Source organism: Microcebus murinus, chromosome 11, assembly GCF_040939455.1.
Source record: "Microcebus murinus isolate Inina chromosome 11, M.murinus_Inina_mat1.0, whole genome shotgun sequence".
Taxonomy (NCBI): Eukaryota; Metazoa; Chordata; class Mammalia; order Primates; family Cheirogaleidae; genus Microcebus; species Microcebus murinus.
In genome coordinates, this window is record NC_134114.1 from 73388867 (window position 1) to 73416858 (window position 27992).

The 27992-nt window shown below is 39.5% G+C and overlaps 2 protein-coding genes across 3 annotated transcripts in view; one reads left to right on the forward strand and one right to left on the reverse strand.

Annotated features, from left to right (window-relative positions):
• The window catches only part of CHD1 (chromodomain helicase DNA binding protein 1), a 70674-nt gene extending 64070 nt beyond the window's left edge, over window positions 1-6604 (reverse strand). For both annotated transcript variants that reach the window (XM_012773640.2, XM_012773624.3), the window contains exons 1-2: window positions 6475-6604; window positions 4242-4445 (exon numbers count right to left, since the gene is read on the reverse strand). In XM_012773640.2, the coding sequence (XP_012629094.2) occupies window positions 4242-4294 (53 nt within the window). In that variant the 5' untranslated portion in view covers window positions 4295-4445; window positions 6475-6604. The remainder of the gene's footprint in view (window positions 1-4241; window positions 4446-6474) is intronic.
• LOC105876482 (uncharacterized) lies at window positions 5136-10622 on the forward strand. Its single transcript, XM_076007907.1, has 4 exons — window positions 5136-5291; window positions 5984-6587; window positions 6715-6908; window positions 7733-10622. Exons 1-4 carry the CDS (start codon window positions 5136-5138, stop codon window positions 7742-7744), a joined length of 966 nt encoding a protein of 321 aa, XP_075864022.1. The 3' UTR covers window positions 7745-10622.
• Window positions 10623-27992: the final 17370 nt, after the last annotated feature.

A 27992-nucleotide genomic window follows, 5' to 3' on the forward strand; every position in this document is an offset into this window, starting at 1 on the left:
CAAAAGAAGTGGTATGATCGCAGATTCAGTAACACAGGATATTTGAGAAAATAAAAAACTAATAGGGGAAAATGAAGAAAACACATATTGAAGTAAGAAATAGGGATTAACAAAAAATGAGATGTAAAATAATCATACTTTCTTGCAATTAATGACATCAGGAAATTTTTATAGCCAGTTTTCTTAATTCAATGATTTCTAGCCATTATAGATTTGTGATTTCACATTTTTCCTTTAAGTGTTTCTTAGTGTAAACTTTTGCAACTTAGAAATGAATTGACTTAAAGAAAAACAAAACTCTGAGGTAACTGCAAAGCAAGTTATGAAACACCACTTTAACTGGCATTTCCTTTAAAATTTTTATTTAGTGAAAGAAAATAACTGATTTTGATGGCAAGAAATCTTTCTGCTATGTGTATACATAAATGCAATGATTCAAAACAAACAAACAAGCAAAAGAGAAAAATGGCAACAATTCGGAAAATGGTGTGCCATAAGTGTTCAACGGGACACTTACAGACATACAGTGAAAAATGTGACCTGTGTTCAAATTACCTTTCATTTAGTATTCCTTAAATTTAACAAGTCATTTGGACTACAGGGCTTCTCAAAGCCTTTAATAACATTTAATAATTTTTCTAAAGGAAAAGCTATTAATCATATTTCCTATTCACTCCCTACCACCAGTGCCTCCCCAAAACATTTTAAAAGTTGAGATCTGGCCAGGCTCAGGCCTGTAATCCCAGCACTTTGGAGACTGAGGTGTGAGGAATACTTGAGGCTAAGAGCTTGAGACCAACCTGGACAAACTTAAAAATTAGTCGGGTGTGGCAGCAAGTGCCTACAGTCCTTGCTACTTATGAGGATGACACAGGAGGACTGTTTGAGTCCAGGAGTTGGAGGCTGCAGTGAGCTGTGATGGCGCCACTGCACTCCAGCCTGGCAATAGAGCAAGATCCTATCTCAAAAAAAAAAGTTGAATTCCAAAAAAGAATCTTGAAGTTTTGAAGCATAAAACATTAAAATAGTTTCTATAAGCCAAGAAAAGTTAAGTGCAACGTAGAGTTCCTCTAAGTAAATATAAAATATACACACATATATTTAAAACATATATGTTAATATATTAAAGCAAGCATTGTTAATCCTATAAAAAGCTACACTGAGATTTAAAAAAACTCTGAAAATCAGGTCAACAAAGCTCTACTGCCACCTATAGATTAATTCTAAATGGGTAAGACCAACATTTTTCCCTACTTTATAGGAATTATTCAAAAGCATAATATATATAGGAACTAAAGTGATTAAAATAAATTTGAAATGTACAAATTTACATTATTGCAAATTTAACCTACACGCAAGGATCTATCAATCAACTGAAAATGAGAAAGTATAAAATGTGATCATATATCCCTGAGCTTTACCCATAAATCTATTCTTGGAGTAAATCATCATTCAGGAAAACTTCAAAATAAAAAGTCTAGCCAAAATTTGAAAAACTTGCTTGTAAATAACAAGGCAAGTCCACACAGCTGGAAACTGATGCTTTGAAATCTTCCAGCATTATCTTTAGAAAACTTAAATTCAGTTATATAAAACTTTGTGTTGAGCTATAACTGTTGTACAGGTGCATCCTGGCCCACATTTCTTAGTAAGTTTATTTCAACACTGTCAGTTACAGCATAGCCAAAGAGACCTATTTTCCTGTGTATTCGTCTTCCTTTTAGTCAACAGAGAGAGCTCTCCACGCAGAAATTTTTTAATTAGTACAAAGCCAATTGTACCAACCAAAAATGCCAAATGACACCTTGCTTAATTTTATTTCATTTCATAAACTTTCACAAAGGAAAAAAGGAAATTCTGAAGCAAAGACATTTTAGAAGTCTAGCTAATAAAAATCAAATTTTTCTTAAACAATTTGCAAAACATACCAACTTTAAAAGCAGAGCATATTTCTCATCTCAGTCTATATTAATATCCATAGCTATGGTAATTTTTGTTTTTTGTGGGTTTTTGGCAAGAAAATCCCTCTAGCTCTAAAGTTCGAAGTCTTTTAACTAGGCACAATCTCCTCTTCTTTGTACTGCCTTATGATGAAAGCTTTTGGGAAAGTGGATGGGAATTGAGTGTTAACAATGACAGTAGAGCAAAAGAAAGACAGCACAACACAGAAAATGAAAGCAAAATAGAAGCAGGTCTCCCTCTCTCCACCTGATAAACTCCAAGACAGTTGCAAAAACTAGATAACTCAATAACCACACTTCTCAGAAGCACATAAAATCTGTATAGTAAAATTAATGACTCAGAATAATGTAAAAAAATATGTTTTGCAATTATTTAAAACGAATATGCATTGTAAAAGAATCCTGTAAGTAAATTTGACTTCACAGGGCTTAATTTCTTTCAGCTACCAAATTGGACTTATTTCTCGTTTCAGATATGGTAGAAAAATATATAAAATATTATTGGAACAGGTGAATGATCAAAAGATACCAGCATGTGATCTCTCTCCATATACAATTAGAGGATTCACTCTCAAGAATCTCATTTCCTAGTTTGTGGGTGGTTTGGCTCCTGTGTTTCTTCTGGATATTTCTACCTATTAACCACTTCATTGCACACTAATGAATAAGAAAAAGCAGACAATATACTTACAGAGCTGTGAATCAAAGCTAAGATTCAAAAGTCTTCTAATTTAACCTCAACTCTGGTTGATTCCAAACACTGTCATCTAACACATTACTCTATGTACTTTGTAACTAAGTGGTAGGATGAAACTTCAAAATCAATTCAATCCTTCTTCATTTCACAGTTGAGAAAATCATAAGAAAACTAGTTAGTGCAGATATGTTGTCAACTAAAGTTCTGTAACTTCTAGACCAATATATTTTCAGCTAAATAATGCTGCTTTCCCCAACTGTTCCTTATTTTATTTTCTATGATGTTCTTGCTTAACCAAACACTGCCTGTGAAAGACGATAAGCTGAAGCATATCTAGCATGGCCAGAAAATTCCAAGTCTCAGATTCAATACAAACACACTATTTAATTTTCTATCCAACATTTTTTAACTGGATGCTACTGCTAATCCCCCTATCTGCCAACACTTTCCTATTTATTGTTCATTCCATTTCTCTATCACCATAATTGTTTTATACAGCATCCTATGTTACATAAAACATGATGCTAATTATAACAAGCAAATACTGAATGTTCATTGTGTTAGAAACTATTTAAAGCCTTTTACATGTAGCATCTCACTTAATCTTCATTTTTAAATAAGAAAAATCGTGTAATATCCACTTTATAGTGGCAAAAATCAGAGCCTCAGAAGTTAAGTGATTTATCCTAATTCACAACCAATAAGAGGTAGAACTGGGAAAAGTAACCAGCCTTTCTCCAATGTTGATGTTCCTAATTTCTACATATAACAAGTGCATATAACTACATGGCTTGCATTTTTAATGTGAAGATAACTCAAAATTTGGGGGCTACATAAGAATTTAAAGAGACTTTGTATTTGAAGATGATTCTTAACACATAAAAATTCTTAATTTCTTTTTTGCAAAGACATGACCCAAGTATGAACTCTTAACTCCTTTATAGATAATTAAAACTCCAATCTGAAAATCAAATGGAAAAGGACTGCAGCAATACTTCAACAAATGTCCAGATCAGCATTCTAAAACTTTCTGCAGTAATAGAAATGTTTTCTATCTGTACTGTCCAATATAGTAGACACCAACCACATGTGATTATTCAGCACTTGAAATGTATCTAGTGTGAGTGAATATCTGAATTTTGAATAATCTGTAATTTAAATTTAAGCTTAAATAGCCACATGTGGCTAGCAGCAGCACAGGTGTAGAAGACAGTGTCAGAAAAAGATGAGTGAAGAAATTTTTATTGCCTTTATTTGGAGATTTCACTAATAGTCAAATCAATTTAAATGTCTTTTTCACTTGCTCCAGCTTCAATTATTAACTTAAACATATACCTCCAAATAGATCTAAATAAACCAAAACTTTCTATATTTAAGATTTTTCTCTGTGTATGTGAATGGAAAAAATAATTAAAACCTGTATTAGAACAAAGCTTCATAATTAGAAACTTTTAAATATTTGGACAGCTAAGATGAATCTGAAAACTCTGCCACCTATGGGAAAAACTAAAAAAAAGTCAAACATGTTTTCAATTCTCTTCATAGTAAACGCTTGATAATAAAGTGCTTAATAAAGTGCTTACCTTGATTCTCTGCTACTATTTCTAACACTTTCTTCATCACTGTGTCCATTCATTGTAAATATCAAGAAGTTTTAAAATAAAATATAAATCTTCCCAGTTTAAAAGATGAATATAAATACTGACACCTCCTTGAATATAAAAAAAAAATTCACAGATGAATTTTCTTCCACATTCACAGGTTTCCTGGGACCCTCTTTGATTCACCTAAAGAAAATATATTAACAAAGTAAGAGAATTTCCTGTAGAAAAAACATAAATAAACCACGTTTAGAACTTGTATAAATCTACATAGGCCAATTAGATGAGAGGTGTAAGAAAGGAGCGGGGCCTTTCACTTAAAATATCTATCATTCTATTAACTACATTCCTGATTACTTACTAGAATTTAGTATGCTACTGTTAATATATTTCTGACAGAAGATATTAAAATATTTATGGAGAGATAACACTTTTAGAGACTCATTGCAACTGTGCAGCCACATTTATATACATTACTAAAGCAAAATAGTCCCGTGTAACATATATACATACATCCCCAAAATAGAAAATGAGTCTTATTAATCTGGTCCATTGAATGAAGTGAGGGGTGGAAAAAGGTTATCTTTAATGAAGCCCTAATTCCTATCACCAAGAACTCTGCATATACTCAAGTGAGAGAAAGTTTTGAAAATGCTCACATGGGAGAAACAGGAGAATAAAAGGTATCATATCATCTTAACAAAAATGCACAGGTCAAAATAAACGTGGTTCTTTCACAGGTAAACTGAAAATGGAGTGATAAAAATTAAATACTATTTATCCAGTTTGCACTTGCAAAGATGCCGTGAAAAAAAAAATGGTTACACAATACACACTACATCTGATTTTTTAAGGAAGGGGTTTGGTGCAAAAATAATGAACCAAGACACAGCATTTCCACCTTTCAAGATTTCAGCACAACACTGGAGAGTCACCTACAAGCCATCCACGAATAAACAAAGGAGATCTCTGGCAGGGGAGGGAGAGGAAGAAGCGGGGGAAGGAGACGTCAGATCCTTCCCCAGCCAGAAAGTACCGAGACAGCCAACTGAGAGCAGAGCTGTCCTCCGACCTCAGCAAAGAGAATTCACTCCTACGACTATTTCCATTCCACAAAAAAGGGGGATGGTGGAAATAGGTTTCTACCAATTCAATCAAGCAAACTGTGTGTCTGGATCGGGATTTTAATTCTCCAGACTACAGTTTGATAGACTCTTTGCAAGAACAGGTTGTCTAAAAAGTAACTATTCCACTCAACATTTATTCCTAATATTAAATATTAATTTAAACTCTACTCAGAGAGCTTTGCTATTAAACAATAAAGTCTTTGCTATTAAACAATAAGTAATCTAACAAACTGCCTCTTTACCAAAAGCTCTTATGCTTGGTAAAGAAGAAAGTTCACTCCTCTTTTCGTTCTTTCCTTTTCACCTTCCTTTCGCCCCTCAAAATGGCTTTCTCTGTACATTTTAACTTCCTTTCCCCTCTTCATCTCCCTTATCCGAGTAAGTCCTCGGTCTGAGATCCCTTTTACAACCCTAAGTTCTGACGCTCCGAGCGCACGCAGCTCTCTCCTGCCTCTCAACAATGACTGTTCCGTAAGTAGTTAAACCCTTTCAATCCTCTTCTTCTATCCTCTTTTAGCAGTTGCTTCGCTCCTGCCAAGTTTCTGAAGCTGTACTCGAAAAGGGTTTGGGAACCATCCTCCTCGCTCATCCACCCAGTGCAGCTTCGCTCCAATCAGCCTCCCTCCTGGAACTCCCCCCCTCTCCCAGGGCCTCCATCCCGGTCGGTCCCGGAGTCTCTCTTCCCGCCTCAAACTTCCCGCAGACCCGCCCCGCGCCCTCCCAGGCTCGCCCGAGCCGCCGCCCCCTCCCCCTCCCCGCCGCTCCCCACGTGCTGAGAGCCCGGGTCCCGGCAGCACCGACGCGCCGGCTAAGTACTCGCCACTCGCGGTTCTTCCCTCGCGGCCCGGCCGGCCCCAAGCCGGAGAGGCCCAGGCCGGGCAGCCCGGCTGGCGCAAGGATGCGCCCTGCGGCCGTCGGCCTGTGCTCGCCGCTCACACGCCCCCTGTGCGCCGGGCCCGTCCGCCGCCACCCTGGCCTTCGCCCGGCCGCTGGGCCGACGCCTGGGTACCGCGTCGCGCCCGCCCTCCGCCGGGCCGGCTCCTGCCCTCCCCTCCACACCCTGACCCGCCCGCCGCCCCCTTTCTTACCGGCGGACGTGCGGGCTTAGCGGGGCGGAGGGAGCCGGCTAGGGTCGGCGGCCTCCCCCGCGCCCGGGCCCGCGATCTCAGCCGCCGAGTCCTCGGGCTCCCGGCGTCTTGGGGTAAGCAAGAGTCCGTGAGGGGGAGGGGGAAATGGGAAAGACGCGGAGGGGAAGGGGAAGCCCCGGCCCGCGACTCCAACGCGCGATCCCCTGCCGAGTGGATCCAACAATCAATTCATTATTGAAGCACCAAACGCGAGGGCAGCCAAAGCTAGAAGTAACGAGTCTTCGTCGCCACCGCCGTCGCGCGCGCGCTCCCGCTCCCGCCGCTTATCGGCCCCCGGCAGCCGCCATGACGCCAAGAGAGCGAGCGAGCGCAACCGTCTCCGTCGTAGCCGCCGCCGCCACCGAGGTCGCCGTCGCCTCCGCCTCCCGCGCGACGTAAGCGCCTCTGCTCACTCCCCTTCCCCACAGGACGCGAGGCGGGCGGGCGGGCCGGCAGGCGCGCGCACGCCGAACCCCTCCGGCCGGCGCTCGAGCAGTGGGAGGGACTACGTTGCGGGAGTTGTGGGCGTAGAAAAAAGCGATTGGTGCCGGGGCGGGGCGGAGAGCGAGTGCGCGCACGCGCACGGACGGAAGCGCGCACGCCGGCTGCGCGGAGGCCGCTGGACTCTGGCCGTAGCAGCGGCCCGCTGGTCGTCGCTCGGGTGCCCGCCCTTAGCGGTCCGGCTTTGAATTCCGGGAAGTGGAAGCTTCGGGCTCGCTCCGTGCGGGTATGGGCGCTCCCGTCGTTTGGGACGGTTGCGCAAGAACGTCGCGGAAGAGACAGAAGGAACCGGGGTGGAACTGGGGTGGGGAGAGACTGAAGACTGCTGCGAGACTCGGGGAACCACGGAAGGACCGCGCTGCGGAAGCCGGAGGGGCCGGGTTGCGCGTAGGGGCCGGGTCGCACAGGCCTCGGTCCGCACTCCCCCGGGCCCCTGCCGCGTCAGAGCGCCGGTCTTGGGGGCCGGGCGGGGACTGCTGCGTCACACCGGGCAGCCTGGGAACCCAACTGTTGGGCAACTGTGGTCGCTTCTCGCTGCCTCCTACGCTTGGGCGAGTTGTGACTGAGGCTCCCCCGGGGGCTGATGTACCGAACGGGCAGGGCGTGTGAGGAGAAGGAGAGAAAATAGAGATCGGGTTGTTGACAGCCTGCGTTTCCGTTTGATTCATTTATGGGTGGCCTGGCTCAGAGAAGAACTTTTACAACCTTTCCTTTCTAGGTCCCTCCCTGAAGGGTGCGGCGCTGCATCGCAACAACAACAACAAAAAGCTACTCGAGGGATGTTGGTAACTGTCTCAGTTTAACGTACTGCAATTTAGTTGACGGTTTCATTCATAACTGTAACTGTGGGCCTTAGTTACAACCCTTCCAATGTGTTGGAAACACTGTCTTTTTAAGCATGATGGTGTCCCTCTTTATTTTTTGAAAGCATTGTTTTTTTAATCGAAATTCTTCTGCCCTTCATTTATTTTCCCAGTCTGCAGATCTGTCTTGAATCACTCGAGGTTGGTGATAATTTTCAAAGCATCTAATTCCATTCTTCAGTAATTTGAGTTTAGTCTTAAAGGCCCACCTTCCAAGTCAAGTGAGCTTGATTGCAGTAACATGCATTCCCCAAATAATTGTTTTCTCGTGTGGGAAATAACTTTGTTTATTTTTTATTTTCTTAGCTGTAGTTAAAGTTTCAGAGAAACTAACCATTAGCAGATAAAGAATTTTGTAATCAAAAATATAATTCAGATAATAAAGTTCTCAATTACAACAGCACTACGTTTTGTTATTGTCTTACAAAAAGAATTACTGTAAAGACAGTCTATTTTACATGTTTTCTGAAAGCACATGACAAATCTTTTTTAACTAATTGTGCCATCGAATGTGCTATTCTATATAAAAGCTCTAGCAACTTTTTCTGCAGAAAGCTAATCCTGCTAAATTTGTAGTAAAATATTGAAACTTGGAGATTTGCATTTCAAGTAAAATCTTTATGGCTTTACAGAATTACCCAGTTAAGTGGAAAATTGCAACAATCTTGCCAGTTCAGTTTCTTAAAAGTTGATAAATAATCAAAGTTTTGAGGTTTTTTTAATGACTTATTATCTGCATAGGTAAATTTGCAGTTTTGCTTTGTTTGAATAAACTCTTTGTCTCTGCTTACTAGTACTAAAACAATAGCCAAAGGGTTAATAATCACAACACATGACTAGTGAAAATTCCAGGTAATTAGCATCAACCAGAAGGTTTTTGTGTCTATTTAATTTGCCATTTGGAAAATTTCGTATTCCTTGGAAAGAATATTACTTTTACAGAATCTAATATACCACTTTGTGGATCCTTAATTCTGATATTCTCTTCTAGGACTAGTTAGCAACAGATATTCATAGGTGGGAATAAACTGAGAACCATTTATCCAGAATTGCAAAATATATAACAAAAAGAAGATTATAACTCTTGCTCTTCTGTTAGTCTTTTAGAGGCCAGGATAAAATTTTAATTCCTTAATTATGTTCTTGTTGGGGTGCCTGTAATCCTAGCACTCTTGGAGGCTGAAGTAAGAGGATCCCTTGAGGTCAGGAGTTTGATACCAGCCAGAGCAAGAGTGAGACCCTGGTCTCTACCAAAAAAAAGAAAACTTAGCTGGGCCTGGGGACATGTGCCTGTAGTCCCAGGTACCCAGGAAGCTAAAGCAAGAGGATCGATTGAACCCAGGAGTTTGAGGTTGCAGTGAGGTATGATGATGCACTTTAGCTAGGTAACAAAGCGAGCCTCTGTCTCAAAAAAAAAAAAAAAAAGAAGAAGAAGAAAGAAAAAGAAAAATTCTTGTTGCCTAGAGAATTTACGTATGAGAATTCACTAAAACAATCAGGACAGTGTACTAAAATATCCTAGAATCTCAACCTGTGACATCAACCCCCAAATCCTTGCCAAACCAGAGGAAAGTCTTTCCAAATATGCTTCTTAAATTTAGAAAGTCTTCTGAATAGAACCCATGAAATCCTAAGATGTCTTATAGTAAAGATTTACTATGCATTTTATATTTTGCTAATCATAAAAAAATTAGAGAAGCCATGGTTCTCGGTGTTGGGCAGAGAACAGGGGACTGAGTCAGTTATAGAAAGTTCTTTTGTAACTACACAAGCTTGACACTCCTATTCCTCTCCTCTTCTGATATGCAGAGTTTCTAGGTTCTAGGTAGTGTTTGGAAAAATTTCCCAGTTTGTTCTGATATCCAACAGCTCATCCACATTGTAGCTCATCCACCTTGTTTATGGCCACTGTGGGGATTTTGACTGTTAAATTCTTGAATCATAATAAGTTAAATTTCAAATGGAAAGTTCTTAGAGATAATACTTAGAAGAAAGTATGTATAAAATCTAATAGGCATTGAGGTGAATACAAAGATTCCACTTCCTCTACTTAAAAAATTGTGTGCACACAAAGAAAAACGGTTGAGAAGCTAACCTCAAAATGCCAAATAGGTACATTGATGCTACATCACTCCTTCCTCTCACCCTCAATCCTTTAGTCACTGCTGTCCAAATACAATCGTCCCTCAACAGGAGAATATGAAGGACCACCAATAAGAAACAGTCCCCAATAAGGAACTATCTCCTCTGGTTTGGCAAGGACTTGGGAGATGGTATAATAGGTTGAGATTCCAGGATATTTTAATATCGTCCTGTGGCTTCTCATATGAAAATCCTTTAGGCAACAAGAACATAATTATGGAATTAAAATCTAATCCTGCGGCTGGGCACGGTGGCTCACGCCTGTAATCCTAACACTCTGGGAGAGCGAGGGGGTGCAGATCACTCATGGTCAGGAGTGTGAAACCAGCCTGAGCAAGAGCGAGAACCCATCTCTACTAAAAAATAGAAAGAAATTAATTGGCCAACTAAAAATATATAGAAAATATTAGCCAGGCATGGTGGCACATGCCTGTAGTTCCAGCTACTCGGGAGACTAGGCAGGAGGATCACTTGAGCCCAGGAGTTTGAGGTTGCTGTGAGCTAGGTTGACGCCACAGCACTCTAGCCCAGGCAACAGAGTGAGACTCTGCCTCAAAAAAAAAAAAAAAAGAAAAGAAAAAAAATCTAATCCTGCATCCAAAATATGAATCCCCAGATTTTGGTAAGCAAGGGTCCTGGAACCAATTCCCCACAAATACTGAGGGATAACTGTACCATCGATTTTAGCTGAAAAATTTTATATTTGTCCTTTTTAAATCCTACTGTGTTTAGTTTAGGCTTTTGTTTTCTCTACATCTTTACCTTAAGCTCACTCTTTTGGTTTTCTTTAAACTTGAAATTTAATGAAGTCACTCTCCTATTTATATTAATATACCGCATACATTTGTATGCATAAATTTAAATGAGTGAATATCATATATTCCTATTATTTTAATTAGCTTTTTTCACAGGCTGATCTCAGCACTGCCTCTCATCATTCCTAGTAGACACTTGACACTCTAGACACGTTTTTTCAGGTCATTGGAAAGATGTCTCTCATTGTAAATGGATATAGTCTATCTATCTTCTGGATCAATCGCTTATAAGTTTATTTAAGTAAATGGTCAAGAAATGTTGAGTTCCCTGACGCAATTGTACTGACACCCTGCGAGACTCGTCAGGCAGTTCTCTGACCTGCCTCTTAGAACATGGAATTGAGCATTCTGTAAGTACAGCATGTCAGTGTTTTGTAATACAGCATTTGTTGCCATACTATACTGTGAGATCCTTGAGCAAAGAGAATCACTCTGTCCCCAGTGCATTATATTGACATTCGTTTGATAAAATGTAAGAATTTATTGCATACTAGACATTCTGCTAGAGGGTGGGGAGATTCTAATAGAGCAAAAAAGATACTTTCAGAGTAAAGGAAAGGCTAGTGCAGGAAACAATCACACTGTAAAATCACATTTGAGAAAAATATTAATAATATTAAGAGACATACAGTGCTGTGAAAATCCATAATAGAGAACCCTAGTGAGGAAAGTCACCTAAGGAAGTGACGTTATCTAGAACTGAAAAATTAGTATGAAGTAAATAGGCAAAAGAGGGACGTGGAGAGATTCTTTCCAGATAAATGATGTGAGCAAAAGTTCTAGAGCCAAAAAGATCATGTCAACATACTTCCCAGTTTGCCAAGGACAGGCCTTACTTTCAGAAGTGTCTGATTTGGATGCTAAGGTACATGGTCACCCTAGCTATATAGAACCATCAGAAACACGGTACTGCTGGAGCAAACAGCCACTGAACAAAATGAGGCCACATAGAGGCTAGCCATGCAGGACTGAAAGTCTAAAGTATATTCTTCAAAACAGTGGGAAACCACTGAGGGATTTTAAACCAGGTGGTACCTTAATGGGATTGGCAAATTGAAAACTTTACTCTAGCTATAAGTCCCTAAAAAGGATTAGAGATGAATCAGAGTAGATAGAATATTCCTGGCTGAGTTAGGAGGCTTTTGGCAGATAAATGAAATGGCATGATGGACTAAGGTAGTGTAATGGAAGTGTAGAGAAGTAGATTTGTGGAGAGAAAGGCTTGATGGCATGGGATTCAGGGTTAGGAGGAGGAGGGAAGTTGAACATTTGCAGCTGAATGGTAGTGACATCCACCTGAATAGTAATGTATTTGGAGACATATAGTTGGGGAGATTATATATATATGTTTGGTTTAGGATTTACTGAATTTCTGATGTTTTTGAGTCATCCAAGAGGCTTTTGGATAGAAGTATGGAGCTAAGAAGTGAGATCTAGACTGAAAATTATTTTACTTTATTTAATTTATTTTTAGAGACAGGGTCTTACTATGTTGCCCAGTCTAGTCTTGAACTCTTAGACTCAAGGGATCCTCCTGCCTCAGCCTCCCGAGTACCTGGGGTTATAGGCTTGAGCCATCACATCCATCCTAGACTGAAAATTAAAGTTGTTAAGTATATAGGGAAAAATTAGTGTTGAGTGCACGTGAAACAGGCTTGGAAGACAGCCTAAAAGTGTGCAGTAAAGAACTTTATTTGGGTTAGGTAGAGGAAGATGAGCTGGATAAGGAGGTGTTGCAGGCTCCATGTGGGTGTTGCGCTGTTGAAGACAATAAGTGCTTCAGGGAAGGAGTGGTGAATAGTAGCCAATGCTGTTAAGGAGTCATGTGAAATAAGGCCTGAAAAATATCCATTTTATTTAGTGCCGTGATGGTCATCAGTTACCTTAACAAGAACTATTTTGTTACAGGAGGGCCAGATGCCAAAGTGGAGTAAAATGTAATAAGTGATGAAGAAGTGGAATCAGTAAGTCTAAATTTCTCCTTTAGAGGGTTTGGCTTTGACTTGGGAGGGAATATGATTTATTTGAGGAGGGGGTGTTGTGGGTTTTTATTTGTTTGCTTAAGTGAAAGACTTAAGGTATTTCAAAGACAATGGGAAATATTCTTTTGAGAGAGATGTTGACTATATGAGAGAACAGTTAGGTATAAGAATTAGCTGGAAGGATTAGCACATATTCAAAAAAGAAAACACATGAATATTTTAAAATTCTGACTTGGGAAAAATATCTTGTCCCTTCCCATTCCCCGAACAGGAACTGAATAATATATACCACTGTTTATAGTTATTGGCAATGGGTGGTCACTTCATTAATATGATTTGAGTATTTCTAAGAGCCTCCTACTCCACAAATACATGCCTCTTCCTCTCCTAATGCTTGAAAAGTCATTGGTGACAATCTATTTTAAAGCATATATTCCTGGGAAGAGTAATATGTTTAGAAGGTACATAGTTCTCAACCATGCCAAAATTTAGAATTACCTGAGGAGCTTCACAGTAAAAACAGTCAAGCCCCACTTTAGGAGATTCTGTTCCATTGTTCTGAGGTGAGGCCTTGGTGTATGCATTCTTCAAAAGCTCTCAAAGGTGATTCTAAGATGCCATTAGCGTGGAAAAAACCACTGACAGAATCCTATTAACACAGTGTTGACTAATACTACATTTTGTTTGAATGGCAGTGGAAAGGCTAGGACATTCACTTATAAAACAGTGGTTCTTAATGGCCATTGGTGGGGATGAGAGTATATTTTGCCCCACAGGGAACATTTGGCAAAATCTGGAAACATTTGTGGTTGTCACAAGGGCTGGGTTTTGAGAAGTTGGTGCTACCAATATATAGTAAGTAATAATAGAGGCCAGAGATACTGCTAAAAATCTTATAGGGCACTGGATAGCCCCCTCTCCCTCTTAAGAGTTATCTTGCTCAAAATGACAACAGTGCTCCTGTTGAGAATAGCTACTATAAGAGATAGCAAGCTAGAGTAGTATTTTTCAGTGAAATCTTAACAGGTTGGGGTTTGATAAGGGTGCTAATAAAATGAGGATCTATTCTACCACACAATTTAGCCTAAATTCACCCTTCCTTATAACCAGTAATAAGAGCTTGAGATAAAATACATTTTGTAGAACTAAGAAATGTGACTAGCATAATAAAGTGATTACAATGTTATTTACCTTGTTAAAAACATTTATACTGAAACTGAAACTCTTATTGCTGATGGGAGTGTAAACTGGTTCTAACCACTTTGGAAAATTGATGGGCAGTATCCTTAATAGTTGAAGTTATGCCTACCATGTAATTCAAGAATCTCACTCCTGAGTATATACCCAAGAGAATGAATGCATGTGCCTACTAGAAGTTTTACACAAGAATATTCATAGCAGTTTGATTCTTTATAGCCCCAAACTGGAACAAAGAGAAGTATATTCATACAATGGAATACCACCCAATAATAAAAAAGAAAATATAACACACAATAACATGGATGAATATCACAGGCATTGTGTTGAGTGAAACAGAAACAAAAGAATTCATATTATGTAATTCTACTTATATGAAATCCAAGAATAAATGAAACTAATTTATGATGATAGAAGTTAGGATAGTAATGACCTTTCTGGGGTTGGTATTGACTTAGAAAGGGCTCAGTGAGCCTTCTGAAGTGATGGAAATGTCCTGTATCTTTATCTGGGTGATTGTTACTTTGGTAACTCTGCATGAAAAAGTTCATCAAGCTGGATGTTTAAATTTTATGAACTTTACTGTATGTATATTAATATTATACCTCAATTTTTAAAAATTAAAAGTAAAAATAGCAAAGCCAGTTTTCAAGTACTTTAAGTCTTTTTTTTTTTTTTTTTTTTTTTTTTTTTTTTGAGACAGTCTCACTTTGTTGCCCAGACTAGAGTGCTGTGATATCAGCCTAGCTCACAGCAGCCTCAAACTCCTGGGCTCAAGCAATCCTTTTGCCTCAGCCTCCCAAGTAGCTGGGACTACAGGCTTGCGCCACCATGTCTGGCTAATTTTTTCTATATATTTGTAGTTGGCCAATTAATTTCTTTCTATTTATAGTAGAGATGGGGTCTTGGCTCTTGCTCAGGTTGGTTTCCAACTTCTGACCTTGAGCGATCTACCCGCCTCGGCCTCCCAGAGTGCTAGGATTACAGGTGTGAGCCACCACACCCAGCCTAAGTCTTATGTTTCAAATGCTTGGTTAAATAACATTAGGGTTATCTACCTAATATATTTGCGATAAACATAAATAATTCTAATGCATTGTTTAGTGAAAAGGAATAGTGTATTTGGAGTCAGACCTAGTTTTCAACCTCAGCTTCATCTATCATTAGCTATATAACATTAAGTAAGTCACTTACTTGGAGACTTTTGTGACTATAGAAGAAAAAAAGATAAACAAATTGAGAGAAGTTTTGGAAACTTCCTTTTTGGATTTTATCCTTGATTCATGATCTTCCACCACTAAGAAATGTCCACACACATTCAGGAGTGGGTCTCAGCAACTATGCATTAGATGACCTAACACCTCTGGCTTTAGCTAGGTGAAAAACTAAACCCTATCTGGATCAATCAGATTGTCCTGAGAATTTAAAATCAGGACTGAGAGAAGCTTGTTAGAGTGCTGATCACTTGAACTGAGGAAATACTAAGTTAGGCCAGGGCTATCTTGTTTGGTGGCAAGCAGCATGTAGAGAATCTGAGAGCTGTGATGCAGAACAGGAATAATGTCAGGTTACTTACTGTGTTACTCAGTGTTCCAAGTGCTATCACTCTATGAAGTTGGTACAGGTTGAGTATTCCTTATCTAAATTGCTTAGGGCCGGAAGTGTTTCAGATTTTGGACTCCTTTTAGATTTTGGAATATTTGCATATACATAATGAAATATCTTGGGATGGTAGCCAAATCTGAATAAGAAACTTATTTATGTTTCATATATACATGCCTCATACATATAGCCTGAATGTAATTTTATTTAATATTTTTTAATAACTCTGTGCATGAAACACATGACCATCACAATGAAATCAGATGTAGAATTTTCCACTTGTGATGTCATATCAGTGCTCAAAAACTTTCAGATTTTGGAGCATTTTGGACTTTAGATTTTTGGATTGGAGACACTCAACCTGTACTATTATCCCTACTGTACAGGCAAGGAAACTAAGAAGCTTGCTTGAAGTAAGTGCTGAAGCTGAATAGAACCCAGGCAATTTGACTTCAAAGTCTCTTGCATGAAGCGTGGCTGACATATCAGACACAGATATGATAGCTATCCGGTTCCTGATCTCAGTCCCTTAAGAAGGTTGAGTCTGCTCCGTATTTATGAATTACTTATCATAATTTATCCTTATAATAAAATTTTGTGTATTAAGCTAGCTCAAGTGGATTTTGACCAATTACAACTAAAAGCGCTTTGTCTCAGTTTGACTGAGAGTGGGATTGCAAGTAACAAACCTCAGAGAAACTAAAACTGGCTAAATCAAGGTGAAGTAGGGGGTACTATGGATTTCCCACCATATGATGAGAGAACTTGGTTTGTATTGCGCAATAGTGTATCTTTTACCCAGGCTTTCTCCAATAATGTTTTAGAACTCAGACTATATAGTTACTGAATAGTGCATTATAGAACTTGGTAGCCAAATATAAAAAATGTCAAGTGTAATAAAATGTGCTGTATGTATACCATCAAGTTCTACTTAGCCACAAAAAAACAATGGTGTTCTAGCCCCTCTTATATTATCCTGGATAGAGCTGGAGCCCATTCTACTAAGTGAAGTATCACAAGAATAGAAAAATAAGCACCACACGTACTCACCATCAAATTGGTATTAACTGATCAACATGTGTGCACATACAGTAGTAACATTCATTGGATATTGGATAGGTGGGAGCGGGGAGGAAGGGATGGATATATTCACACCTAATGGGTGCAGTGTACACCATCTGAGGGATGGACACACTTGAAGCTCTGACTTGGGTGGGGCAAAGGCAATATATGTAACCTAAACATTTGTACCCCTATAATATGCTGAAATAAAAAAATTTAAATAAAATATTTTTAAAAAGTCAAGTGTATTGGTTACTATATATGGAGTTTTAAAAAATACCTTGGAAAAGAGAGAAATCCTAAACAAGATTCCCAGATGAAAGTAGATTGAAGCAAATTTGTTAACAAATTTGTTGACAATTATAGCCATTTCTGCCTGTAGCTATGGGTCTTAAAATGTAAGACCAGATCTGTAAGTTATTCAATGGACATATTGCAACATAATTTTTTTCCTATGTTTTATCTAACGCTAAAGTTTTTATACTGAATACCAGAAAGTGAAGTCTTAGCATTTAGAATGATACTCTCAAGGGGAGCAAATGATATTAAGCAACTCTAATTCTTAAGCTCCCTCAAACATTTTACACTGCCTATCCCATTCCATGCCTTACAGAAATATGATGCTACCTCACACTGTCTATCAACAGCCACTAGGATTGGAATGCAGTATGTGTATAGGGATATTACTAAAGGGCAAGCTGCCATGCCTGCTTATTCTCTTGTTTGCTTTGAGGCTAAAACACAGAACAATGTGAGTGGATAAGAGTCCCAGCTGTTGCTAAGAAACAGAGGTCCAGAAGAATTGACAACTTAAGGAGAAATCTGACCCACTAAAGTCTTCAGCATTAACTAAATACAAAAGGAATCTCCCTAAAAGAAAATCAGCAGGCTATCCTCCACAGTGGAACAGTTGCTTGCTGTAAAACCCCAAAGTCCGCAATAGACCCAGACCACAGATTATCTCAACCCCTCTTGCACCTCCCATTCTCCAATACAAAGGACTCTGCACCAGCCGGAAGTGAATATCCTGTTCCAAATGAAGAATCTCAGTGTCTCTACTCAGGAGTGGCCCCAAAGGACTTTATAAAAGAGAACCCAAATTGGGTGAAGCCAGATTTTCTAATAACAGACTTAGGAAGTGGATCAATTAACTCATGCCTCATAAGATTTCAAGGGCTTATTACATACTGTCCCACTCCTGCTGGATGCGGTACGCGCTCTTCTTGAGCTAGTTAAATTTATAGTGAGTCCAAAGATTGCAGTATTAATTCAGGTATGTCTTGAATGCTCTCTATATGCCTATCCTCAGGCTAGGTCAGATAACAAAGAAAACAATGTTAGGATGAACAACAGTTTTCTCCCTTGGAGCTGACATTCCGGTTTGAAGGAGAGAGATGAGTAAGGAAGTAACAAGATTACAAATTGGGTTGGATTCTGTAAAGGAAAGAATACTGTCAGTACTGTCGGAGTACTCAGAAAGAGTAAAGAGAGATATATTTAAATGGGAAGAGCAGTGGGGTGGTAACAGGAGGCTTCTTTGAACTGGATCTGGAAGGATGAGATGGAGCAATTGTAGAAAGAAAGAACCATGGAAAGTGCAGAAAGGAGAGCAAGTAAGAAGACCCTAAAGTAGGAAAGGGTTTGTCATGTATAATTGCTCAACGAGACAGATAGGGCTGAAGTATAAGTGAAAAGTTGAATTGGTAATAGCTTGAGTGAGCACTCACATACTAATTGTTATTTTTTAATTTTGATTTTGATTTATTTTTTACAATTTTTGTATTAACACTAATTTGAGGAAGTAAGAATACTCATTTAGCTAGAATCTTCTCTATTTCTTTTCATATTTTAAGTTCTCCATAGATCTTTATTTTTCAATCACCTGAAATATGAAGTAGTTGGAGACTTGGTATAACAGTTGTGATGAGACATATGTGCTTTATTTTATTTTATTTTTTAGCTACTCTTGAAGCATTTATGCTTTATTTTTTTATTTTAATTTGGTTTTATGGTTTATTATTATTATTGTAGATCACTTGTTTATGTTTCTTTTCCAATGACCAGTAGATATCAGTTTAATTAGAGAAAAGTAAGTAAAAATATTGTGAAATTATTGTTTCATATATATCACTAACAAAACTTCCCGAGGAGATGGTAAATTATCCTACATAATTCATCACAAATAACTAGCCAAGACAAATAGACATATTTGATGGGAAGGGAAAATAAGTGCAATTACTTATCCAAGTTTGATTATCCTATAGGTCTTCATAGTTAAATCAGTCTCTAATTTTAAATGACAATACATTAATAAAATAAGCAGACATTTTGAAAACTGTACCAACTTCTTTAAAAAAAAAAAAAACCTATAGGACAAAATGTACAGTCCAGTAGAACTGCCAGTCCAAAAGAATGGCAATAGGATTTCTGCCTGTTTTTCATACCCCCATTTCTGCTCTGTGTCCTATCCCCAACCTACTCTCAACACAGAAACCAGAGGCGGGATGGGGGATGGGGGGTCTTTAAAAAATGAAACAGGCCGGGCGCTGTGGCTCACGCCTGTAATCCTAGCTCTTGGGAGGCCGAGGCGGGCGGATTGCTCAAGGTCAGGAGTTCAAAACCAGCCTGAGCAAGAGCGAGACCCCGTCTCTACTACAAATAGAAAGAAATTAATTGGCCAACTGATATATATATAAAAAAAAAATTAGCCGGGCATGGTGGCGAATGCCTGTAGTCCCAGCTACCCGGGAGGCTGAGGCAGAAGGATCACTCGAGCCCAGGAGTTTGAGGTTGCTGTGAGCTAGGCTGACGCCACGGCACTCACTCTAGCCGGGGCAACAAAGTGAGACTCTGTCTCAAAAAAAAAAAAAAAAAAAAAAAATGAAACAAATCATATTGCATCACCACTTAACACCCTTTCAAAAAAATCCATCCTGCTTTCCATTGAGTCTTAAAAGAGCCTGCATGATCTCACTTCAGTCCAACTTTCCAAAGTCCAGTCCCCCATCATTTTGCCCCCTAATCATTATATCCCAGCCAATTGGCTTCCTTTGTGTCCTGAAGCCTGCCAAATTTGTTTCCACTTGCAGGCTTTTGCTCTGGTTGGTTCTGTGCCTAGAATGCTGCTCTCAGCGCTTCCTATGTGGGGCTACTTGTCATACGTTAGGTCTCAGGCCAGATGTCACTTCCTTAGAGAGGTCTTCTCCACAACATCACCTAAAGAGGGCTTCCCCTGTTACTTTTTCTAGTTGCCCTGTATAGTTCCTTCATGGTAATGATCATGATTTACAATTACCTTATTTTACTTATGTTACTAGTCTGTTGTCTTCTCCCATGATAATAGATAGATAAGCTCCCTGATAAACTGATACAATGAGACATTTGGAAAAGTTAAGGATATGTTAAAAGTCAATTTTCACGATTTTTAAAAAGCAATTGAAAATTACTAGGAAGCATAACTATTATACAGAAAAAAAAAAAAAATCAGGCTGGGTGTGGTGGCTCATGCCTGTAATCCTAGCACTCTGGGAGGCTGAGGCGGGAGGATCGCTCAAGGTCAGGAGTTCGAAACCAGCCTGATCAAGAGCGAGACCCCATCTCTACTATAAATAGAAATTAATCAGCCAACTAAAAAAAAAAAAAATATATATATATACATATATATATATAAATTAGCCAGGCATGGTGGCGCATGCCTATAGTCCCAGCTACTCAGGAGGTTGAGGCAGAAGGATCGCTTGAGCCTAGGAGTTTGAGGTTGCTATGAGCTAGGCTGATGCCACGGCACTCTAACCCAGGCAACAAAGTGAGACTCTGTCTCAAAAAAAAAAAAAAAAGAAAAGAAAAGAAAAAGAAAATCATACTACTCTTTTACCATTTATTGTCATAAGGAAGTAAACAATTACTGATTATAGTAAATACGGTGATATACAATGATTCTACTGGAGTGGTAGGGGTGGAAGTAGTGTGTGAGTGCTAAATGCACATAGTGGAAGTTGGCATTGTTGATCCAACACCCATTCTGTCTTGTCCCCATAGGGCAGTGGCCACGTGGTCCAGCTTTAGAGTTCAGCCTGATTAACCCAAATTGATTAATGTAATCTCATTACCCTTGCCACTCTAATAAATGTATGTAGGGGCAAGTCTAAGCCAGAAATTTATTTCTCACAGTATGGAGGCTGGAAGTTTGATTTCAGGGTGTCAACATGGTTGGGTTCTGGTGAGGGACTGCTAATTTCTTACTATCTTCTCACATGGCAGAGAGCAGAAAGAAGCAAACTCTCTTGGATTCTTAGAAAGGTACTAATCCCATGAGGGCTCTGCCCTTGTGACCATACCTAATCGTAATTACCTCCCAAAGGCCCCACCTTCTAATACCATTACACTGGGGGGGGGGTGTAGGGTTTCACCATATGAATTTTGGGAGGACACATTTAGTCCATAGCAGCAAATTGTAAACATATAGTAAATAAGAGGTGCATGAAACAACAAAAAAATAAATAAAAGGGGTAGGTAGCATAAATATCAAGAAGGTTCAGTTTGCTTTACCACATACTGTGTACCTGTGTCCATAATAATATGCACTAGTAAACATATAAGTTGACTGTCCGCTGAAATCAGGGCTACTACCTGGTTAGACTTGCAGTAGTATATGGATACCCTCCAGGATTTATACAATTTTTGTAGGGGGCAGACAGGCGAATTAAATGGAGATATGACAGGGACCTTTATCCAGGCATCCTCCAGGTCCTTAAGAGTGAGACTAATCTCCTCCGTCCCCACCCAAAATGTGAGATATCACTTTTGGTTTACTCTTTTTTCTGAACTGGGCTGGGGATCAGTATCCACGACTTCCCTGCTATAACATATAGCCTTCCCTACCATAACATCTCACTTCAGGAGCTAAAGCCCAATGTGGGAATTACTCCAACTGTCGAGCATGTCAGTTCCAAATATAACATTTAGGGACTGGGGAAATGACCACCAGCTATTTCCATGGACCCAAGAGTATCTGTGGTGAGCCAGGATTTGGCCAGGACTAAAATTATTACCTGGCTCCCATATGCTCCTACTCTAATGAGGAAACTAAAATGATACTTTGGATCTGCAAGTATCAGTGTCAACTAAGACCCTGTGTCTAATTTTCCCTGAAGTGTCTAGAATTCCTCTTTTCCCATGTGCAGTCACCTGAGAAAATGGCCTAGGTCCCTTTAAGGAAGAATTAGAATAATTATTACAATATATACTTGCCACAGTGTCATGGGATCCTTTCCTCCAGGGACCCGACCACCTGTATAGTCCACAGGTTCTGGATCTGAAAATTGGCTCAGATCTGGCAACTGAGTGAGAGACCGTCATGCTTTTCATTGCAATAATCACTCTCAGTCTCTTCATCCACTCTTGCTTTCTTTGATTATATGTATTAGGCAGTACCCTTGTTGCCTGCCAATATATTTTATCCCTAGGAACACTGAGTTCTATTAACCATCTCCACCACTCATTTTAGTTTGAGCCCCCTTGGATATCACTCTGAATTTGCCAGTCATTATTATAATTGTGACTCCCCCTGACTTCTGGCAATAAACCCTGCCTACTGGCATTTAATGTGCTTCTGGGCCCCATTATTGCCATTGATATCAATAAGCCAAGCTCTGTGTTAATATCTCCTACTGCTAGTTCTGACCATCAGAGGTGAATTATCACCCAAATTCTTAGCGAAGCTGGTGCCTCTTTTACCAGTGTATTCCTGAGAGCCTTGGTGAATAGTGTGTTCTCTGGGCCCTTCCATGGTACATAATCCTCTGTGTGGACTTCTGGCCTCATGTAATATATATACTCCAGCCTACTCCCTTCCCTAAAGCTTTTAATCCCATCCTCCACTATCTACCATTGGCAGTTTAGTCATTTCAGTTTCTCTCAGCATGGGCAATTGCTTCTAGGAGCCATATTAACAGGGAGTTTACATTATCCCTTGGGACTCTGCTAGGATGTTAAATCTCATATACTGAAAATGCCTTCAAGTAAATAAGCTCACCCTTTTCCAGTCTTACGTTTCAGCCTTCTTGATTAAGCACTGGCAAAATCCAGTTACATACTCCTCTATTTCCTACCAATATACCCTGGCTAACTGCAGCTTCTTGGGGGTATAGATTAGGCCTAGCACTTTCCCATCTGTGTTATGCTGTGACTTAATCCTACTTATAGGTCCGGAAGCCATAAGAGGAGATGGGATAGATTTCTGAGAGGGCCTTCTGTTGCCTTGTTCAGGAAAGGTCCCCACGATGTCTTTCTGCTCTCAGGGAGTACTAGCTTTTAGCAAGAGAAAGCCCTGAGTATTCAGAGGAGGCTTGAGAGCCAAAATCTTTGGGGCATCCACCCATGTTAGGATCCCAAGTTTTCCAACCAGGGACTTAATGTTGGCTTTAGTTGACTTGTAATCTTCTTGACTGTTAAGTCCTGAGTTTGGTGTTTAAGCTTTTCCTGCTTTTCCAGGACAGGAGATGAGGGTCTCTTTGTAAGCTACTAAAGAACCTGTATGGTTCTTTAGTAATAAGTTTTGAAATATGAAATGTTTTGAATATGAAAAGTTTTGAATATGAAAACAATAAGTTTTCATATGTTTAGTAAGAGCTCTCAGGTTTTCGCTGACCTTTTGTGGGCCTGAATGCCATTTTATAATAGCCAATTCCATTGTCCTTTTATATACTGCACACACACACTTTTGAACTGCCTGAATTTTTGCCCCACCCAGGGCATTCTTCTGGGCACCAGAACATTCTCTCGAGTCACTACTGTGAAGTTTTAGTAACTGGGTTACCACATGCTTCCAGGGCCTATCCATGCCCCAAATACCACATATGATGAGGTCTTTATTGACAGTGGAACAGTTCTGATCTAACCCCCTCTAAGGCAGGACAATCACCTAAGCCTGGGAATTCAAGGTTATAGTGAGCTATGATCACTCAAGCCTGGGCAACAGAGTGAGACCCTGTCTCAAAAACAAAAACACAACTCTTGGACAACAGGATTTGAAGAGCTTCTGGGTTGCTGGCCATGTGGAAGTGCTGGAAGCAGCATGGAAGCTCTGTGCCCCCTTCTCCCTCATATCTGGCCCCATCTGTATTCTTTATATAATCTCATCATCTGGCTGTTCATCTGTATTCTTTATATAAATAATATCCTGTATATTAAACCAACAAACAAAAAGAGTTCTGTAAGCCATCCTAGAAAATTAGTTGAATCCTGGGATGGGGTTGTGGGAACCCCAGTTTGTAGCAGGTCAATCAGAAGGATAGGTAACAACCTACTACTTGCAACTGACATTTGATGTGGGAACAGTTTTGTTGGACTGAGCCCTCAGCCTGTGGGATCTGACATTATCTCCAGGTCAGAACTGAATTGTAGAATACTCAGATGTTGTCCGATGGAGAATTGCTTGGAGTGGGGAAAAATCGCCATACATCTGGTCACAGAAGTGTTCCATATGTAGTGTGAGAGTGGAGGAGGGAAGATTATTTTTCCTTTTTTTGCAGGGCTGTTATAACAAAATACTGGGTAGGTTATAAACAGCAGAAGTTTATTTCTCATAGTTCTGGGGGCTGGGAAGTCCAAGATTGAGGCACTGGCAAATTTCAGTGTTTGGAGAAGGGCCCATTTCCTAATAGATGGTGTCATCTCATTGTGTCCTCATGTGATTTAAGAGACAAGTTAGCTTTCTGGTGTCTCTTATTTTATAAAGACACTCATCCCAATCATGGCAGCTCATCAATTCCCAAAGTTCCCACCTCCTTGGAGTTTTGTATTAATATTTCAACATATGAATTTTGGAGGGACACAAACATTCAGACTATAGCACCATCTTACTATCTTCTTTCTCAGACTTACTCCTCCTTATACCAACTGTGTCACTTTGGGTGTTCCAGGAAGCAGAAGATGACATTAAGTTAGGAGTATAAGAAATCTGGAACAATGATAAAGGGGGATAAAGCATAATTGGGAAGGAAAAGCATCAGATTGTGGTGCAGATCTGACAAAATCTCAGCCAACCCAAGGTGGAGCTCTGGAGAAAATACTGCCTTTTAGGAAATCCTATATTGGGCAGAAATGACTAAGCTCTAGTACCATTCAGTCATTGCCTGGTGGCTACCAGGGAATAGGTTGCCTCCACCGGAACACCATGGTGGATCTTAACAATGCTGCAGATGGAAGCAGTTAGCTTACTGACATTCATTGCAGTATAAGTGTTGTACCTCCATGGCTGCCCCGCTGATCTAGCCTGTAAAGGTTCATGGGGTGCCTGCAGCTGGTAGCATAAGAACTTGATGGGGAACAGGTGTACGGCTGAAACAAGGCAGATTGGTTGAAAGCTGTTCAAGGAGCAATTTGAACTTTGGATCTCTCCAACTCGTTTTACTAGGCAAAGGCCAGCTGAAATCTCAGGTTTTATTGGTACACAGTTGCACCCATTCATTACATATTGTCTATGGCTCCTTTATTACTACAATGCAAGTTGAGTAAATTCAAAAATATTTACTACCTGTTTTTTGGTTTGTTTGTTTGTTTTTTTTTTTTTTCAGAAAAGTTGCTGACTCCTGATCTGTGCTCTTGAGGTTATTTGCATTTGTGTATTGAGGTTATTTACATTTACTATAACTCCATGATATTTGGGATACATTATTAAACTTTAAGATTTTGGCACATATGTTATATGATGGTATTTTCCATGATACTTTTTCAGATGCAAAATAGTGACTAGATCAACTCTGCTCATAAATTTTTATGGCATCTTTTAAATGTTTTTATGCTTTGTATTTAATGTCATAAATTCATGATGCCTAATATGTTGCATATTGTTTCTTGGGTCAATTTCTTAATGCGATGAGAGCCATGGGCTTTTTCTTTAACTGTAAAAATTTACAATGTTTAACCAGACTCACATGAATGTAGTATGTTTATGTACTTCCTCCTTTCTGAGTAAATAAATGTTTGTTGAGGGGGGAATCTTACAAATAATTTTAAAATAAAACCTTTTTGTATTTTGTCAATTTCTTATCTTCACTATATAGTTAACAGGACAGGGCAACCATAGACTACTTCTAAGAATTCTATAGCTTACATATACTTTAAAGGCAAAAATAATTGAATTCTGCTTTAAAAACACTTCCTTCAGTAATGTATGCTACATGCTATTCAAACTCATTGCTAACGCATCATTTATAAACACTGATATAACCCTTAGAACATGGAGGGTTCTTTTAGTAACCCTCTAACCCTCTTATCTTATAGGTAAGAAAATTAAAGTCTGAAGAGGTTAGATGATGTGTCCAAGACTACCTAGCCACTTGATGGCAGAGTTTGTTTAGTTTTGTCCTTAGCAACCTGCCCCCCAACATTTCTTAAATATGAATGCATGACATAGAAACTAGCCATGTACTTTATAGTGGATTCAGGAAAGATGCGAAGAAATTTAGGCTTAAATAAGATCAGGTTTACACCTCAGAATTACTTGATAATTCAAAAAATAATTCTAAAATCATTAGTTTACATTATCTAAGTTCACAAGCGAACCCGATGCCTTTGCCTGATCCTATTACCTAGTTTGCATTAACTGTTTTTCTCTTATAGATATGTTAATATTTATATACATCTTAATTCTTTACAGAATTTTGAGACAACCCAGCAACATATTTTTTTAGAAGCATAAAACTCTTAGGTTTGCTTTGTACTATACTAGTAAGTTTGGGTGATTTCTAAATAGCCAGTTGCAATGACAAGCACCCGTAGTCCCAGCTACTTGGGAGGCTCAAGTGGGAGGATCACTGGAGCCCAGGAGTTCAAGACCAGCCTGGCCAACATAGTAAGGCCCTTCTTTGAGGTGAACGTGATAACCACTACACTACGGAAACCCCTAGTTAAGGCCCTTCTGTAAAACATAAAAATAAAAAATAATCATCCTTACAGCACTTTATAGTGACATCTATATATCTGTTCAAAATTACTCTTGCTAAAAACTTTACAGGCTTTGAACATTTTTGGCAAAACTTGTATTTGTTATTATTTAGCTGTTTTAAATAATAAAACATAGTTCCCATTCTAATGCCGCGATAGTAGGAAACTAATGATCAGAAGCATGGATACAGACATTTTTATTTACTTGTCCCTCTTGGGTAAGGGATGAGTTCCCTCAACCTTGGTTTTCCCTACCCAGGTTTATTTATCTCTGCCTCTAGGCTATGAGTTGAATAATTGTTCTCACCCATAGCTTTAGTAACAGCAGCAGGTGTAGTCAGTTTACCAACATATTTCTTATTTCACCAGAGTACTTCTGTCATCAGTAATCATTTACGATGATACTATACTTACTGACAAACTAGAGATTCACTAGATGCACACACATACATGCATACCTATAAAGATATAAATCAAGATTTGTGCCGGGCGTGGTGGCTCACGCCTGTAATCCTAGCACTCTGGGAGGCCGAGGTGGGCGAATTGCTCAGATCAGGAGTTTGAAACCAATCTGAGCAAGAGCAAGACCCCGTCTCTACTATAGATAGAAAGAAATTAATTGGCCAACTAATATATATAGAAAAAATTAGCCGGGCACGGTGGTGGATGCCTGTAGTCCCAGCTACTCGGGAGGCTGAAGCAGTAGGATTTTTTGAGGCCAGGAGTTTGAGGTTGCTGTGAGCTAGGCTGATGCCATGGCACTCACTCTAACCTGGGCAACAAAGTGAGACTCTGTCTCAAAAAAAAAAAAAAAAAGATTTGTAGTGGATGTGATACCCAGTTCCAGCCCCTGAAGAATCGAGACTCTCATGCTCCCATTTGTGTAGAATGTTGGCTGCTGACAGCTCATAGTTACATTCTTCTTTGGAAATTGACCTTGACTTAAAGAAGTTGCCTCACCCAAGATTATACCCCCTTAGTTGATGTGGAGATACAAAGGCTTGGCTCCCTGGCCTGAGTTCAGCACTTCTCTGACAGGGCTTCAGTGCTCCTATGGGTCAACTGAGACCTCTGTTGCAACTGTATCAGTTCAACTGCTCCATCTGTCCAGCCCTACTTCTCTCACCTCTCACAGACCTTGTTCCTGAGAGAACTCTCCTCCCCACCACAAGCCTCCTACATGCAGATCTCAGAATCTCAGAGTCTGTTTCCTGGGATCCCAGCCTACAACAGCTTACAAATATGTATATGTGGAAATAGAGGAAGAGAAAGGAAATTTAAATGAGTTGATTAATTTTGCCTATCACATGTGGCATAATCATGGGGGAAAGGACAAGAAAAAAAGGCTTGGATATCAATTTCATGTT